Here is a 19,111-nt window from a genome sequence, read left to right as displayed (position 1 = left end):
TAGCATCTTTATTTATGACTTTGCGAATCAACATCTTTGTGATAGGAGGTGAAAGTCACTTAGCTAATTACACATGCTTGATAAGCTGCATAATAATAACCACTGCAGTATTGTACATTAGTTGAAGGCATGTAAATTACTGCAGCTATTCTCATTTGAAGAAAAACTAGAGACTTTGATTTAGTTATTTAAAACACCCAGTTGTCTCTGTATCCACCTTAAGCACACTACGTTTTTAACCTAAACCATGGCATCAATAATAAAATCCCATTCTACCAGTATGACCAAAGAAATAAGAACAAAAACAAAACAAAACAAAATTCAATCTAATGCAAATGCTTCTTATCTGCAGTCTAGAATTTTGTTATATGGAGCTTCTTCCATATAATGCAATTGCCATAGAACGGTTTAGTCACTCCCCACCCCACAAGGAGGTCGTAATGAAATCTTCCTTGGTCCAGCCAGGAGTTTAGAAGTGCACAGAAAGATAGAACATACAACACTAGAATATTAATATGACTTCTGTACGAAGACTGGAAATTCTACAAAGTAATGAATAAGGTCAAAATAACACATAGATGATTTACTGCCATAGAAAATCATACTCTCCTGTGAGTGATTCACTGGATGTTATATAAAAATGGAGTATGGACACGCTACATTCAGATGCAAGCTTGCAGCTGTCAGTATCTACATTTGCTCAATCTGGCTAGAGGATGATTTGAAGGTTGATTTAATTGTAGCTTCTGAATCATGTTCTTCCCTGTTTTAAATTGTTTAACATAAATATGAAAATGTTAAGGTAATTTTAAGACTAAATATTTAGTATAAAAATCTGCAAAATCTCATTTTCTCTGGAAGATTTACTGAAAATGAGAAGGCTGGCTGGGGGAAAAATGCCATTACTTAATAATAGTAATTGCCAAATAGTCATGTCAAATTTACCTTTACATGAGAAAATTCATGGGGTGTTCTGAAGGAGCTAAGAATAAAGAAACAAAAAACTAAGTTTATGACTGAACTTATCAATTTTAACAGGAATAGAAATCTATATCTCTAGAAAAGGGTTTGCAGATCAAAAGTGGACGAGTTGGGAAGGCAGCATCGTTTGGGTTCCTTGAAGGCAATGTAATAAGTAGTCTAAGTATCTTTTCCTCTCCACACAAACTCAAAGCAGAGATTCAACCTTGGTCGATGCTACCAGCACTAGAACACAAGGTACCACCAACGATCTTCATCATTATTAGCTACACAGCTAGAACTCTCCTTAACCATCTTTCTATTCCTTGACAAGATTCAATAAATTCCACATATCACCTAACCATTCACTTCCCAGCATCAGCAAATCATCCTTGGGGAGAATATCTTGTTCTTCCTTTGCAAGCTTCTTCCCCCATTTTTTATTTCCACTTTTATACATACCTCCTTTTCTACATATTTTCTTGCCGGGTTTCCTGGCACATTCCTTGGATATTCTTTTTACTGAAAAATGAATAGAAGACTAGAAAATAACATGGCGCTCCATCACAGACCGCCGGAACATGCAACACCACTATCTAACTTAATATGCTCCTGCATTTACTGAGTGCGAAAGATCCCCAATTCGTTGAGTCTGCACATGCAATGGAGAAATGTTGATGCATCTTCTCAGAAGTCATTTGGTAGGAAATGGAAATTAGAAACCCATTTCTACCTAAATATGCGTGCTGTGGAGGAAAGAAAATGAGTAGGCACGGGAAAAAATAAGAACAGATACACCAACACACATAAACAAAAAGAGCGGCATGCACGCATGTAAAATATGTCTACATGCCAAAAGGAAAAGCCATGCATGCTACCAGTACACGTGACTTAATATTGTTAGAACTTAGAATAGAAAAGCAAAATACAAATATATCTCCCTGTGTTTTCTGTAGTAAACTCACCATCCTCAGTTGGGACATAGATGTTTAAATACAGGCAATCTTCACTCTGGTCTTGTACATATGATGAAACCACATCCAAGTTATTAGTAAACCACACAGGAAGCATGACTTCTGGTAATCTGCCATCGATGATATTCTGGGGACAGACTGGAGCAAATTGAGTGGCATTCCTGATATCTGACCAGGGAGATGGCGGTTCTGGAGGCTGAAAACGATGTTCTCCTGTTGGCGGAGCTGCATATGGAACCCCAAGAAACTGAATAACAGGCCCCAGAATTTCATTGTTGAGTTCCTTCTTAATCCCTCTTATCTTGCCGAAATTGGTGGTCACCAGCGGATCTGCATCGTCCAGTTTTTGGGAGAGCACATGGGTGGCCTGAAGCAAACATCCCAACACACAGAGAGTCAATGAGGTACCCAATCCCCTGTGTACCAAGCATGCCATTACTGCTCTCCAAACATAGTTTGGCCACGTGTATCTGGGCGGTGCCATGGTCCCACATTAGTTGTCTAGTTGTCTGGTTACAGTGAGGCAAAGGTATTTGTATCCATGTGAGAAAGACCTTATCAAATGGTAGAATAGGCCTCCAATCTTTTAGAAGTGAGCTTGTGGAGAAAAGCTCAGAAAGCCCTTCATGCAGCCAGTGTCTCCCATTGATTTCTCATGTATTGAAGTAGCATCTTCAGTCATCACTATTTAGCAGACCATATCCTATTGACCATTCTGTTTTCCATAGTAGCACTGTGGCAAGAGTGGCCATTGACTGTAGATTTCCTTCTTACAAATCAAATCCAGTCAGGTGCAGGTCTATATCCTAGAGAATATGAAAATAAATCATTAGCACGAGCAATCTAAAATAGACAAAGTGATGGTAACTAGATGTTTAACAAGCTACAGGAATACATTAATAGGGGCTAGAGCTAGAGAGGTTAAATACTATTATAGGAAAATTATGGTTTGACGTGAGGTGACAGGTGAAGGAACTATTAGATTGAGAAACTTGCCTGCTGATTTTATACACATTTAAGTGGAAGCAGGTTTTGTTCAAATAATATAGTTTCAAGGGCATTTCACAGCATAGTATTTTTAAAATAAAGGTTATATGTGAGATTTCCTCTTTTTGATAGTCTTCAATCACTTCAATGAACCACACCATCAGCAAACATGCTCAAAATTAGAATTCGATAGCAGAAAATCTTTATATGTGTGTGTGTGTGTGTGTATATACATATATATGTAGAGAATTATTGGAACATAAACACGCTCTTTAAGAATAATTGTACATATTAAAAAACGAACAAACAGAAATTCAGTCCCCAATCCCATGCTATGTAGAAAAAACAAAGCTAATGTTATAACAAGAGAACCAGTATTAGTTCCACCATGATCATTTAAGTTTAAGTACCTGATTGATTAACCTACTTGCTGCTTCTCAAAAGTCTTCTCAATGCATAAAATCATTGGTTACAGATCCCTCACCTTAAATTAAGGTTCAAATTTCAAAAATTTAAAAAGACAAAGGGCTTTAGACACAATTTAAAAAATAGAAGTTGGCTTCATATTTTGCAGAGTTTTCTGTGTTTTTTTTTTAATCATCTAGCTATATAGTTTAGATATCAGTGAATTTGCAGTCTGAAAATTAATTTCTGAGTCAAAGTCAATATATTTTAAATTACAAATTTTATTCTCACTATCTGTTAGACGTCAAAAAAAGAATTTAAAAAAAAAGCTCGGTAGTTTAAAAGAACAATCATACCTAATTATGGCATGTTGCATATTAACTCTAATCACACGTCTATAACACTGTTTACCCAGTTCAACTTAAAATGCATCGGAATAAAATGTAACATTCAGTGTGATGCAATTCACAATGTAATTTTACATTAACTGCAAAATAGCATATAACACGGCGTATTTGTCTTTTCCTGTTCAAGCACCTTTTAAAGTGCTTACTTTGAAAATAATAGTGTTGATACGTATTACAGATGGTTCTATCCTGTCATATTATGGAAAGATGCTTAAAGAAGTGCTGGTCTGGCAGTTAGGCTGCCCTGACTTTGTGTTATTGAAAAGGAGATTGTAAAAGCTATATAGGGCAGCAAGAGATTTGGTTCAGTCCCGGTGTTCTTTTCGCCACTCTGAACAGTCCATCACAGAGGCAATAAGGAGATAAGTGTCTTTCTTCAAAAATACCGCAGTCTGTGTTAATTCGCATACATTTGCTGTGAAAGCATGTCAACATACAAAAGACAGCCTCAGACCCATCCCACTCTTGTCCCAGAACTCTAGCATGTACTGAAGATTTAGCTACTCAAATCCATTTCTGTTAAGCGTATATTACGCTTATTCTTGAGCTGAATCCTGATGGGCCACAGCACGACTGAGTCTTTCCTAGTAACATTCTGGTGTTAAAAAGACCCTTTCTACATGTAAAATAAAGAACCTGTCATGAGGCCTTAAAAGTCTCCATCACCATTTTTATTCACCCTAATTTTCAAGTACAACGATTTACACAAGTTCGTCTGTACATACTTGGTATTTCAGTAATAATAATAACTACTTGTTTGGTTATTAACAAAATAACACTTTTTTGTGTGTGCATTTTATATATCCTTAACTGTGTTAAAAATAAAAGGGCTCTTTTTTCTCACTGATGTGCTACCTTAACACAAATTGTGGAGGGTTAGAATTATGTAAGCCATGGCGAATTTTTAAATTCTAATAATGTTTAGTTTCTGAGGTTACAGAAATATCCCATTTCTCATGGGCTTACCTGTATGGAGCACTACAGTATTGACCCCAAAGATTTTTCAGAAGTTGCTTCTATAATAATAACAGTCATCTAAGTCTGATGTAAAAATATGGCTGGCTTAAATTACTGAAATTTAAAATGTATATAGATATATTTTTATATTTATAGATATAGATATAGATATGCCTAAATATAAAAACTCAAACTTTTGGCAGTTTTTTTCCCCTATTTATTGGTGCTTTCTTAGTATATGCCATACCCTTAGCTTTCATGCGTTTACATCTCCTTTACAACAACCCTATTGGTTCATCAGTTATCCCTTTTACACTCAAGAGGAACTGAGAGTTACAGAGGTTAAATACCTTGGCCAAGGTCTCCCAGCTAATCAATAGCAGATCCAAAAGCCCATCGGCATCTGATTTAAAGGCTATCCTCTTGATCATTGTACATCATTTAGTCTTTCACGTCACAATTAATACTTTTTAAAAAATTGATCCCAATACACTTAAAATTGAATTGGAAAAGTGTTTAATTTCCTTCAGAAGATAGAGTCTAGGTAAATATTCTGACGATTTCATAGAAACAGAGGAATTTAAATGGTGTACCCTGTTCTTATTGGAAGTTTAGATTTATTTTTTTTATTTTTTATTTACCTTTTTTGTTTTACATTGAATGCAGTGATTGGTTGTTTCTGTTAAAATAATATGTAACAAAAAGAAAACCTCTACTTCATAATAGCCTAACTGTCCACTAATAGATACTGATAAATGAATTATGATATAGTCACAAATTGGAATTCCATACTTCAGTGAAAATAAAGGACCTAGACCTAAATATATCAACATTGATAAATATCAAAAATTTTGAATAGAGCAAGTTATAGCAGATTGGGTACAGTAAAATGTTATTTAAATAAAGCTTAAAATATGTAAAATAATACTATATATTATTCACAGATACATAAATATGTATTAACAGGACATTTGCAACCACTGGGTAAGGAGAAAAGGGAAAGAAATTAGTTCTAGCTATTAATTAATTGACACCTATGATAGATAACCTGTGGTGAGGCCTTAGAAGACCACCAATTAACTACAGCAAGTTTTACAAGTCTTAGTATTTGATAATGTTGTGTGACACACACACACAAACACACACACACACACCTTTGTTAGGAAATTCTCTGTATTTACCTCCATGTTTCAAATATTTTGTAATAAATACTTAAATTAATGAGGTCAGAAAAGCCTTACTCAGCAGACCAGGCAAGTAGATGTGCCTATCAATCCACATAGGACTAGCATCTTCTGATTTTGTAGTTAATGGACATACAAATTCTTCCATTATTCCACCCTTTGCGTTAAAACGTGTTTTATCCCATTGAGAGAAACACAATAAAAAAATAAACAAACTTTAAATGACATCATAAATGGGAATATATTATCTCTCTTGCATTAATTCATCTTAATAGCTGGTTTATCAACTAGTTTGTTCCAGAATGACCCAGACCAAAGTGATGAATGTGGAGACAGTAGTGAGACTGGGACATTAGATAAGCACAGGGGGTGGCCACATTCATCAATCTTTCAGTGACTCATCAAACATTTACTGCGTATCCGCAATGTATAAGCTATCATGTTAAATGTTGTGAGAATATAAAGACAAGTACAATCCAGCCATTGCTCCCAAGTAGCTACAATATTGTAAAGGAATATTGCTTTGTTTTTGTTACTTGTTTTATTGTTGACACCCCCCACCCACCCAGCCCACTGAATTTCCTATTCAAGGGCAAGGATTTGGGGCTGTTGCCTTTGAAATAATATCTTTATATCCATCATAAAATCTATATGAAAACCCTTTACATAGAGCTGACATTAACAAATCTCAGCTGATCTGGATTGACTGTGTGCTTATCACCAAGCTGTGTAGAGCTTGACCAATACAATTGATTGCCATTATTCATTGTAGTTATTGTCTCTGTGGTCATTGCATACACTGAATGAGGGAACACGGATCCATTGTCCCTAGGGAAACACACACACACACACACACACACACACACACACACTTAACAGTTATAAACTATAATCTTAAACCCTAGAAACAATTCACCTTAGTAGATTCTGTTTTCTTTAGTTTACAAAAGAGAAAACAAGGTTCAGAATTGTTAAGTGGCTTGTCTGAGGAGACCCTACTAACAGGATTGAGAGTTGAGACCCCAACCCCTCCAGCTGGCCTGGAGCTTGAGCTTCTTATGCCGTACTGCACTATCTCTACCAACCCCACCCTCTGTTCAGCTCCGTCTGAGAACTGAAACAAGAAGGCAGAGCATCACCTCAGCTGGAAACGTGATCATAGGGCAACTCAATTTTTTTGCTGCTTTGCTCATGTCTGTGAATGACTGAAAGAATCATGAGCACAGATTTTGGGGTTACAAATACATTTTAGTGAATAGGCAGATTTGTAAATATAGATCCAGGAATAATGAAGACTGACTGTATTAACCAAAGCTAAACAATGTTTTGTACCTATGAGTGTATGAGTTGAGCTCAGAACATATCAGCCTATCAACAGTGCTCTGTAATGTTTAAGAACTGGGTTTAGTAATAATAATATAATCATACTCGGATATAATAAAACTGGTTTCAGTGGATTGTGGCGATTTTCAATGGCCAAGTCTGGCCATGTAACTGGAATGTGCCTATGTGACTGCCTCACTGCCTCACTATAAGAAAACCCAAGGACCAACAGAGTTCGGGCTTCCTGTACCAATATGTTTCACATGCACACAGGTGGTGGTTTAAGGCCTGGAGACAAGGGGCATCCTGTGTGACCCAGCAGTGGGGCAACAAGAAGCCTGAATCTGAGGTTTCTGGACCCAATTCATTACATACCTTTCTCTTGCTATTGCTCTATTGTATTCTTTGCCTGTAATAAAGCTGTCCAATGAGAATAAACTATTTGAGTCCTGTGAGTCCTTTCTGTAACTGAACACTTAAAGTAACTAATGTATAAGTAAATCATGTAGTAAATACTTAAAAATTGGATGAATAAACAAATGAATGTAATTGCAAAAAATGTTGCTAGCCTTTAAAAGAAGAAACAGGTCTACCTCAAGTTAGTAGATTAGGAAAGAGTTCATGAATCAGGGGAATTTGAGCTGGGTCTCAAATAATGAATAGGATTGAAACATACACTGATGGTCATACAAGACATCCCAGGCTGAGTACACATTCTAAAAACAGTGGAGAGGTTATGTAGTGGATGCTGTGGTGCTCAACCTTCCTGGAGCTGGCTCATATTCCAATGATTGGTACACACCAGTGTAGAAAGACCAACCATACCAGCCCCAGGGTTCCCTGCGGAAAGGGGCAGAGGGTGGAGTTGGCTGGGATGCTCTCACTCCGTCCCAGGTATTTTTTTCAATGGCATGCCCCAATAAACTTTCAGCTGGCAAACTCCCATCTCCAAGCCTTTATTTTCACCCTGAGAAATCTAACCTATGACAGAAGGGAAAGAAACAGCCACATTTGAGGAGGGCACAATTTAGTTTGGCCAGAACACAGAGTAAATGAGGTTGAGCATTGAAATGAGACAGACTGGCATTGGCATGCCAGGTTACAGCCAAATCAAGCAAGCCCTTCGTTAAAAGGCTAAAGAGTTCGGATTTTATTCACTGGGTGATGAAAAGCCATTAAATATTCCTAGCAGGGGAAGAATAATATTAAGTTTATTTACAAGAAAATTAAACTAGCAGTACTGTGGAGCAGGGATCTCCAAAGCACTGTGTTCATATGCCACCACAAAATGACCAGATTAGAAAAGGGAAGCAAATTACTGAACTTCTATGTATCACAGTATTTTCTATAAAGCAAAAGAGAAAGAAATTAAGCTTTGCTAATACGAATATATGTTTTAATACAAGTGCCTTCACGTGGCTATGAGATGTATATAACACTATGCATCTTGGGAAGGTGTAGATTTTTCTATAAGGCAGTAGGTTTGCCAGCAGTGGCATTTTATTGTTGTTTTGTTTCCTTTTCAATGTATAGTCCAGTATTAGAGTTTACTTCATTGGATAAGTAGATTTATACAGTTTTCATCATGTTTTAATTGAAGTAACCTTCACAAAACAGATTACTGCATTATTTCCCACAAGATAAATACAGATTAAAGAAATACTAGTAATACAATCATAAGAACAAGAAATGAGCAGAAATGAAACTTCTCCTACTTATAGTATAAGCTCTTCTTCAGTTACATTGCAAACTAAACAATGGCTATTTAATGATTTATAACAAGTCAGACAAAAATATTTGAAAAGATTAAGAAGATAACTTGAAATACGGATTTATATCCATTTCATTAGCTGTGAACTGCACCCCAAGAATCTCTGTCTTGAGATATTAATGAATGATGGAATGAAGACGTCAAGATTTATAAGATATTAAAAATACTGATTTTATCTTTCTCATTTTTTAATGTCTATTTTGTGTATGTTTTTCGATTTAATAATAGAAATACTTATGTAAGAATATATATATATATATATATATATATATTATACTTTTTATGGCTTGGTTTTCAAAACCACAGGATTGCATGATTACAAAGGTGTGAGAACCATTACCTTAGTCAATGAATTGGTGATAAAGAAATCAGAAATAATTTTATTTTCATGTTCAGTTTGAAGTCCAGCTGAATACATCCACATTTATGTGAAAATGACAACAAAAACAACTAATATTATAGACCACCAACTAGTTGCCAAACCCTGTCTAAAGTACTTTATGCGGTTCGTGTTCATATCTTTTAGTCCCCACAACAAACTAATAAGCCAAGTACTGTTGCTTGAGATGAGGAAAGTGAGGCTTTAGATGGTAAGATAACTTCATCAAGTCCACACAGCTAAGAAAAGGCAGATGCAAGAAACAAACCTAACTCCACAGAAGAGGCTCTGAACCTTTATGATACAGGACATTTTGCTTTGCTTCCCGTTGAGACTAACTCAATGAAGTCATATGCTCAGGGTGAGGGTTTGAGGAGAGTGAAATTCACAGGACACCAATAGGAAGGAAATAAAAAGACTGCTGATCTGCTTGCTGGGGTTAATTAATAGGCATAATTTATATAAAATAGGCACAAACAGAGTGATATTGAGGCTTTTTACCAGCAACATTCCATAATCTGAAGCAGAGAGTAAATAATACAAGTTAGGACTGTGGATAAGCAAGGTAAGAATGGTAAAATTTCAAGGAGCAAAGGTTATGAGAAATGGTTATTCTAGTGTTGAATAGAGTAACTCAATTTGGGTAGAAAGATATGTAGTACTGGAAGGGTACAAGGAGAAAAAGTAAGAAATAATTAGAACCAAGGATTACAAGGGGTCTACTCTGTGATGAGAATATCAAAGTTCCAGACCTTAAATATGTAAAAGTTCAAGGTATGCCATGGCCCATGTAGGGGTCATACCAACATGTAGCTACTGAGGACTAATGCGGGGACAAGTATATTCTGCCATGGCCGTTATTAATTAATAACTTGGTTAATGGCTAGCACGAACTGAGCACAGAGTGGGGCCAAACAGTGAGTGACTGCATCATCTCATTTAATTGTCTCTAAATACCATAAAATAGAGATCATTATCATCTCAGTTTAACAGATAATTGAAGAAACACAAAGACACTGAAATACTTTTCAATAAAACAACAACAAAAAAAAAACAGTTTTTTGCATGTAGTGAATTCAAACAAATGGGTAAGGCAGAAGAATTAATAGATAGAATTAACAGATAAACCCTGCATCCTTTTCTATTTTGTCCAGAGCCTCCTTCTAGGAGAAAAGATAGACAAGCATCAATAGTTTCTCAGAGTTACATTCCACTTCCCCTTCCTCTGCAGAAAATATAAGCAATTCTATTTGTTCTCATTCTCCTTGGTCTACTTCCAGTGTAAATGAACCTCTCCAATCATGTAATAAAACAACAGAGAAAACAGAAAGTTAAGTAGAAAAGACAAACTAAAATTTGACAGTTATAGGAGAAAAAAAATTACCAACTAAATATTTTAAAGAATATTCAGGAAAAAATCATGAGTATATTGCAGAGGTTATATCTGGTGGCAATCTATCTTTGTGAAAAAACAATACTAATGGAAGGCAGTACGCAGCACTGGGAGCTGTGGTCAGTGAATTGGGTCCAACTTGTTTACCAAGATCTCTCTTCCAGGAAATCACTCTTCCCCATCAGTTTTTGCTTGGAGGGACCCCAGCTAGCATCCCTGAAGGTCTGGCTCAAAAGTCAGTACTTCTGAGCACATATATCTTTATAGATAAATGTTTTCAGATTTTTTGGATATATACCCAGGAGACGGATTGCTGGGTCATATGATAATTCTATTTTTAATATTTTGAGGAACCTCCATACTGCCTTCCACAGCGGCTGCACCAATCTGCATTCCCACCAACAGTGTATGAGGGTTCCTTTTTCTCCACAGCCTCTCCAATACTTTATTTACCGTGGCCAAGAGATGGAAACAACCAAAGCGTCCTTTGATAGATAATTGGATAAAGAAGATGTGGTATATATACACAACAGAATACTACTCTGCCATAAGAAAAGATTAAATAGTGCCATTTGCAACAACATGGATGGATCTTGAGATTATTATGATGAGTGAAATAAGGCAGGCAGAAAAAGTTGAGAACCATGTGATTTCACTGATATTTGGGATATAAAACTGAAAGCAACAAAGGAAAAAGACAAACAAATAAACAAAAACTCACAGTCACAGATAATAGTTTAGTGGTTACCAGAGGGTAAAGGAGGAATGGGGTGGTAGATTAGAGTAAAGGGGATCAAATATATGGTGATGGAAGGAGAACTGACTCTGGGTGGTGAACACACAAAGTGATATACAGATGATGTATTACAGAATTGTACGCTTGAAACCTATGGAAATTTATTAACCATTGTCACCCTAATAAATTTTAATTTGGAGAAAAAAAAAAAGTGAGTACTTCTTCCCAGATCTTCCCAGCCACAAAACACTCCCTTCCCTTAACTCTCAAAGCACTTGCAACTTTTCTTGTAACTGAACCCATAGTCGTTTTTATCACAGCAATTTAGAAACCCAGTTTCCCTCTTCATTCTTACAATTATTTAATACGAGGTACTGGAGAGGCCAACATGAACCAGATAGGAATAGTGCTGATTCTCATGGAAGCTGCAGTTCAATGAGGAAGACAAACTTTATGTTACACAGATAACTATTTAGTCATAAATGCTTTGCCAAAAAGGATAATGCAGGGGGCTCTGAGGACACATTTAATGAATTTGGAGTGGGAAGGATGATCTTTTTGAAGTGATCTATAAATTGGATTCTGACATATGGGTAGGAATTGGCAGGTGAGGACCAGGGTACAGAGTGTGGCAGAGAGAGGCAAGAAAAGACACAAATGCTGAGAAGCCTGGGGCTCTCCAAGAACAAAGAGATCAGTGTGACTGAGAGAAGGGCAGAGGAGCTGACAATTCCAGAATTTCTATGCCATTTTAGGAATGTGAGATCTCATCCCAAGTATGATGAGAAGAATTATAACCACAAAAACAACGTGATCAGACTGGCCTTACTCTTCAAAAATAAAGGCTATTACTTTTGAATTGTTGATTTTTAATAACCATCCCCAGAACAATTCATTATACTGCATGTCATCAGAAAATATTTTTGAATGAATAGCCAATTCATCCATTATGTTATTTTCATCAATTAACCCTGCCCTCAGATTTTATTTATCTATTTTTAATGACTGACCTCTGTGATAGCATTATCTCAATTAGAATAATAGCACGAGGGGGTAAAACAGAAAAGAGGTGGAAACAAATGAAAGTACAATGAAAATCCTCATCATGCAGGGGTATGCATGGATGATCATATAGACTGGTAGCTAATTCCATTACTGTTTGACAAGAAAAAAGGATTCTAAGATGCCATAACAGCTTATTAATGACAACTCGAAGAAATAGAGATCAAAGTGATATAGTCTTTCCTTCTGCATTCCCCAACTGAATATTTTTGCTATGACCATTCCAATTAATGGCTAAATACTAGAGTTTCTTGTTTGTTTGTTTTGTTTTGTTTTGAGGCAGTAGCTGACAAAAGCCATTCACATTTAACTATATAAAATAAGTTTTACTTTCTGCTTCTCTACGGACCTACTCTCAGATGGAAATTCCAAATATTGTTAAATCTAGAATCTATTTAGAAATTCTGACTTCCAAATGAACAAGAAGGTGAAGTTGGGGGCCAGCCCAGTGGCTCAGGTGGTTAGAGCTCCGTGCTCCTAACTCCGAAGACTGCCGGTTCGATTCCCACACGGACCAGTGGGCTCTCAATCACAAGGTTGCCGGTTCAACTACTCGAGTCCCGCATGGGATGGTGGGCAGCGTCCCCTGCAACTAAGATTGAACACGGCACCTTGAGCTGAGCTGCCGCTGAGCTGCCGCTGGGCTCCTGGATGGCTCAGTTGGTTGGAGCGCATACTCTCAACCACAAGGTTGCTGGTTGGACTCCCACAAGGGATGGTGGACTGTGCCCCTGCAACTAGAAAACGACAACTGGACCTGGAGCTGAGCTATGCCCTCCACAACTAAGACTGAAGGGACAACAACTTGAAGCTGAACGCATCCTCCACAACTAAGATCGAAAGGACAACAACTTGACTTGGAAAAAAGTCCTGGAAGTACACACTGTCCCCCAATAAAGTCCTGTTCCCCTTCCCCAATAAAAAATCTTAAAAAAAAAAAAAAAAAGAAGAAGGTGAAGTTGGGTGAGATGGACAGGAATGGATAAGACAGCATGTTTAAAACAAAACTAAACAAAACAAAACAAAAAACAGAAAAACAACAAAAATAAAGAAACATGGGCAACGGTCTGACTGTATACGTAGCACACTGCGGGACACATTTTTGAAAACCAGTTGGCAATCCAGTGATCCCCCAGAAGAAAAGAATAATCACTCAAGAGCTCAGGAGAGATAGCCAGGTAGAGTTGATTACTTCCCTTTATATTAAATTGATGCTTTTGTCTGATAGGGGGCGTCTTTGGGTCACAAGTCATTGCTTCCAGAAGCAACTTAATTATGCTGCCAGTATCTTTATAGAGAAGACAGCACACCCTAACAGCAGTGCTACATTCTCAACTCACTATTTAAGCTTACTTTTGTTGCTAGTAAGTTGCTGTGCCTGGGAATAGTGGAGAATTGCCATGCCTGATGCCCTGCTTAATTAAAGTTCTCTCTCTCTCTCTCTCTCTCTCTCTCTCTCTCTCTCTCTCTCTATATATATATATATATATATATATATATATATATATGTATATATATATACATATATATGTATATATAGATACATATATATGTGTGTATATGTATATATACATATATATATGTATATATGTGTATATATATATATATATAAAAGCCTTGCTGCCAGAGAATAGCTACAACTTTGGCAGGGGCAGGACTAAGTTTCTCAGTATGGCCCTGTGACAGGGTGTGTCAATCTTGACACTTTGGATGATGATTAGCAGAGCCGGGGTATTTAAACCTTTGTGTCCATTCGCACTCAGGCTTCTGCTGGAATTAGCAAATACTATAGTGACTGTTGTCTAAGAAGTAACTGTCTACTAGGAACTGGACTAAGACCACCAACTCCTTTCACGTAAGGCACCAAGCAACAATTAGGGTTTCCTGTCACTTCTGACCTGGCTTAGAGCTCAACCAGTGCCCCAAAGGGGAAAGAATATTACACTTGCAATTTTCTTCAAATATCTACATCTTTTAGATTCCCTTCACATTACAGTTTTATTAGTAATAATTTATTAATTTGTTAATAATAACAAGTTTCAAAACAATGGTCTATTCATGGGCTATTTGTGTAACAGAACATCAATGAATAGATATTCACAAGAATTTAATATACATATGTAATGTAAGTTGCTAAATGAATTCACCATTTAAATAAAATTGAATGATAGGGAGTTTGGAATTATCAAGTATTTTTAAAAATGACAGAAAAGTCTTGAATAATTACCAGAATGCCAAACTTCATTACATTTTAGATCTTATTGTCCAATTTCTAAGTATTTGAAAAAAATTTTAGTGCTCTCAAAGTTCCTTGAGATATCACATTTTCTTCATGGCAGAAAATAACTCTAATGTACATTTTGGTAAATTATAGCCAGAAATAATCCTATAACATGTGTAAGTCTTGATAAAATAATATATCAAGGTAAAGTCAAATAACTATATTACAAAAATCAGTAAAAGTGCCAATTATTATTTGTTTGATTAAAATCCAATCTTTTAAATATATTCCTTTTACTTTTAGAATTGTGCACATAACTTCAAAATATCTATTAATTCAAATAACAAATTACTTAAGAAAAAATAAAAAGCAAAAATGAAAAGACCAATTATTAAGCAAAGAAGTAACATGCAAAGCTAGAGCCTGGTCTCTTTATTAATTTAACAAGTATTTATTGGCCCCCAGTAATCTGCCAGGCACAGTTCTAGAGCCTGTGGGGAACCACACACAGCTTTGAAAAATCAGACAGAAATCCCTGCCATCACGGAGGTTATATATACTGTTACTACAATATCGTTTTGTTATATAAAATGTTTTACCTTTGTATATTCAATAATTTCTCAGATATTATTACTAAAAAGCACAGTTCTAAATAATAAGAACTTTTGGTATCAATCTCATAGTAACATACACATTTGAACACTTGACACAGTTAAAGAGGAAATGAAACTGGTGACTTCTTTTACCCATAAGAAAAAGGATAGATAACACTGTCACTTATGTGTAAAGTTTTGGACAGCTAAGTAATATAGATTTAAATTAAAAATGACAGATGCACTTACTTGAAACATAATGGTTACTGAAGTGAATCTTTATTACTTTAGTGTTGTGGTTAACTATTAAATGGCTCAAGTATTATTTTCAGGTGTGAATGTTGTGACCACTGTTGGTCAATGTCCTATGTAGTAATCACTGTTTTCTGGGTAAATCATGTCCTAAGAAAGGTGGTTGTCCTATGTGGAAAACTTATATTAGTGATAATCCCAAGTTAGTTTTTATCAAATCAGTACTCATTGATTTCATATGTAACCTTGTTGAACTCCTAAGCACAGAAAGTATCCCATATGACAATATGAAAGTATTCACCGTAACTACTTTTTTTAAAGGCAACAAGAATTTTCAACTCACTTTGGAACATTACAATTAACCTCTTTCCTTCTGAAGACTCAATATTCATTGGTGTGTCAAGGAAGAAAAAACTGTTACACATAAGTGATGCCCAATATCTATATCGATAAATTAGTATATCAGTTATAATTTTCCCAAAAGGCAGTTGTTGAAAAACATGTAAGACCTTCCTATTATGGTCTGGCTTCTTCACTCTCTCCAGATGTACCTATGTTATTTAGATACAAACAAAATGTAAGAAAAATGCATTCTACGAAAACATTTGCTCGATATTCTATCTCTTCCCCAACTTCTGGTCCCCAACACATTGCCACTACCAAATAAGTACATAAACAAGCAAACAAAACTACATGTTTTCTTGATTTTACCAAAAATCAAACAGAAGTATAGGTGCAGGTAAATGGATACACAAGCAGATTTCTTATTGAAGCACCATGTATAGCACACCCAGAGGGAAGGCATGGGTTTCAACAGGTAGCTCTACCCGCAGGCATAGGTGATATGAGAGAAGCAGACTACAGGAAAACAAAAGGTTACAGTGTGGCCTATCACAAGGGAACCAGCATCAGGTACAACAAATGTGACTAGATATATAGAGAAGATACTAATTGAAAATTGCTGTAGAAACCAGAGAAAAGTGAAAACACGTGAAAAAGTATATATACTCTTATTTCCTAAGTCAAACCCAAGCTCATCAACTTAAAGGCAGGTCCTAAGACGCCAACTGCATTAAGTAGAGATAAGTCTCAGCCTGAAAGTTTATTTCCTGCGATGTATCATTGTGGTTTTTGATTTTACATCGGTAGCAGTATCTTAAATTGCATTTGTTCCAAAACGAATTTCATGCTCAACTTGTTTTTCTTAATTAAACTTCCTGTAGCAGTCCCTAATATGTGTATTATTAAAACTCATTAGTCCCATTCACACTTGCCTGTCATTTTTTGGCTGCACATTCATATATTGAAGTGCTCAGTTGCTATGTATAGGAAGAAAATTAAATAGTAAATATGGGGACTTGAGCATTTTATGAGTGTCAGAATGAGAGAGTGCCTGCAAGGCCCATAAGGTTTCACACAAAAGAGGCGTTACTGCTAAAGCTAACACGCTGACACATCTCTGATCTATAAAGTCTGCAGTAATGGCAGCAGTAAAGCGTTCTGCCATTGACTAGAATTTCTCTTACATGCAACGGAAATAGGCATAGAAGAGATTATACTGACTGTTATAAAAAGAATTCACATAAAATCCCCCCAAACTTTAATGTCTAATCATTTCAAATGCCTAGAGTGATTTACTAGTTTGCTCTGACTTCAGTAAAGGTTAGAGTTGGCAGTGTTTCTCTTTTACCCAGGTTTGCTACCAAATGGGTGTGTGGTTTTGTTGTTGTTGTTGTTTTCTTTTTTTTCTTTTTCTTTTTTTTTTTTTGCAGGGGATCTTAAAGGCAGAGATATCACAGTATCATAGGACTATTTGACACTGTCAGTGCAATTCCCTTAACAACAAAGCAAGAACAATCAAACCTGTTACTGTTAAAGACTTATGCTTAGCAACAGTGGAGAATGTTGCCATCCCACACCATTAAGCGGTCAGCTGCCTCAAAATATTTTAAATTATCTTTTAAAAGGTATTTAAAATGACACTCTAGATTCATCATGAGTGTTCACTTTTTTTTTTCAATTTTTATGGGCTTTGCAAATTTGAGATGTTAAAAAGTGAAATTTTAAATTACCTGCAAGTTAAGTTTTGTTTTGCGTTTCTCAATAAAGCAAAAGAGATGGAAGATTTGCATTTGGGGCTGCCATTTGTTAAATTTCTACAAATCATTAAAGGATTGCCCTTTTCATTTTGCTTTCAGTTCAGTGTGTAGTAATTTAATTTTTAAAACTCAGTTAATGTAGAATAACATTTAACTGTATTTAATCTTCTCAAAATTAAAAGAAGGTGCAGCAAATGTGTTATCTCCCCCTTTGAATGTAAGGCCACTTGGAACACATGGAAACTTTCAGGGGACAGGTGTATCTGTTAAGCAAAGCTCCAGTAAATGCAACATCAATTCTTCCATAGGGATAAGTTTTGGGGAATCCAATGCTAATTCTTGTCATGTACATTAGGAATTGGGCTTGCAATTATTAAGGCTAATTGAGAGTTTCCATAACTTTACCCCAAATTACCACATTTTCTGTTACTCTGTAGCAAAATTGGAACTGATAAAAGCCACCATGTAATTTTTAATAATCATGATCAAAAATATGTATCTGGATAAGGTAGAGCAAAAATGTAATTAATTTTCTAAGTGAACTCTTCAGGTTTTTCAGTAGTCCTTTCAGTGATTCTCTCCATTCATGGAGAACATTTACTTAACTGGTTACCTTGCTCTTCATGTGCTGACCAGTTTTTAAAAATTTGGTGGTGTGTAGTTTTGTTTATTTTATTTAGATTGTTATTGGACTTCCAAAGTGAATTTACCACCTACAAAGTTTACCAGTTTTGTGTAGGAACTCCTTGTAGAAACCAAAGAGTAGGCCAGAGTTTTCCCCTTTTCATTCTCTCTGCCGAAAGAGAATAGAACGAGGGAGTGGAAAGTAATGATTATACTTGACAGAGAAAAATATTGTTCAAACAAGACAAAGGCACGTTAAGCTGAGTTGTCTGCTTTAGCACTATGGAACATGCCATGACCACTGGTTCAAAGATTGCAAAAACATGCAAGTTAACTTTGAAAAGGACCTCCTTTTTCATGTTCCGTCTACTTTTTATACTATTATTCTTCATCTACTTTTGTATGAACACTATACTCTTTTCAAACCTAAAAAGAGAAATCCTAGCCCATCTCCCATTCCCCTTCAGTGTTTAATTATCATTTAATATGCTATTTGCTTGCTGTCTTCTTTCAATCATTTAATTTTTTTAAAAAAATGATGTTAAACTTTACTGGACTGCGTGGCTAGGACCAGTGTCTAGAATGCACCAATACACAGCACATCCATTCTTCTAGTTCACGCTGCACATCAACCACGTGACTTAGAGCTGCGTGAAATAAAAGGCAAACCTAGCCTCTCAGATATCTCCTTAAAACAAACAACTGGGCTTGCAGAAACTATTCCTTGCTGTTTCTATCATTTTGAGAAAAGCTTAGACAGTCTGCAGAAATAAAAACTAACATT

The 19,111-nt window shown here is 36.0% G+C and overlaps 1 protein-coding gene across 13 annotated transcripts in view; it reads right to left on the bottom strand.

Moving 5' to 3' along the window:
- NLGN1 (neuroligin 1) overlaps positions 1–19,111 on the bottom strand; it is a 762,859-nt gene that overhangs the window by 597,574 nt on the left and 146,174 nt on the right. For 7 of the 13 annotated variants that reach the window (XM_074328067.1, XM_074328080.1, XM_074328082.1 and 4 more), the window contains exon 2: positions 1,926–2,740. In XM_074328067.1, the coding sequence (XP_074184168.1) occupies positions 1,926–2,418 (493 nt within the window). In that variant the 5' untranslated portion in view covers positions 2,419–2,740. Of the gene's footprint in view, positions 1–1,422; positions 1,483–1,925; positions 2,741–19,111 lie in introns of all 13 variants that reach the window. The other 6 variants (XM_074328041.1, XM_074328051.1, XM_074328044.1 and 3 more) reach the window with 1 other exon arrangement.

This window comes from Rhinolophus sinicus, linkage group LG01 (genome assembly GCF_036562045.2).
Source record: "Rhinolophus sinicus isolate RSC01 linkage group LG01, ASM3656204v1, whole genome shotgun sequence".
In the NCBI taxonomy this organism is placed as follows: domain Eukaryota; kingdom Metazoa; phylum Chordata; class Mammalia; order Chiroptera; family Rhinolophidae; genus Rhinolophus; species Rhinolophus sinicus.
The sequence above is the reverse complement of the archived record's forward strand: the minus strand, read 5'-3'. Positions and strand labels throughout refer to the sequence as shown.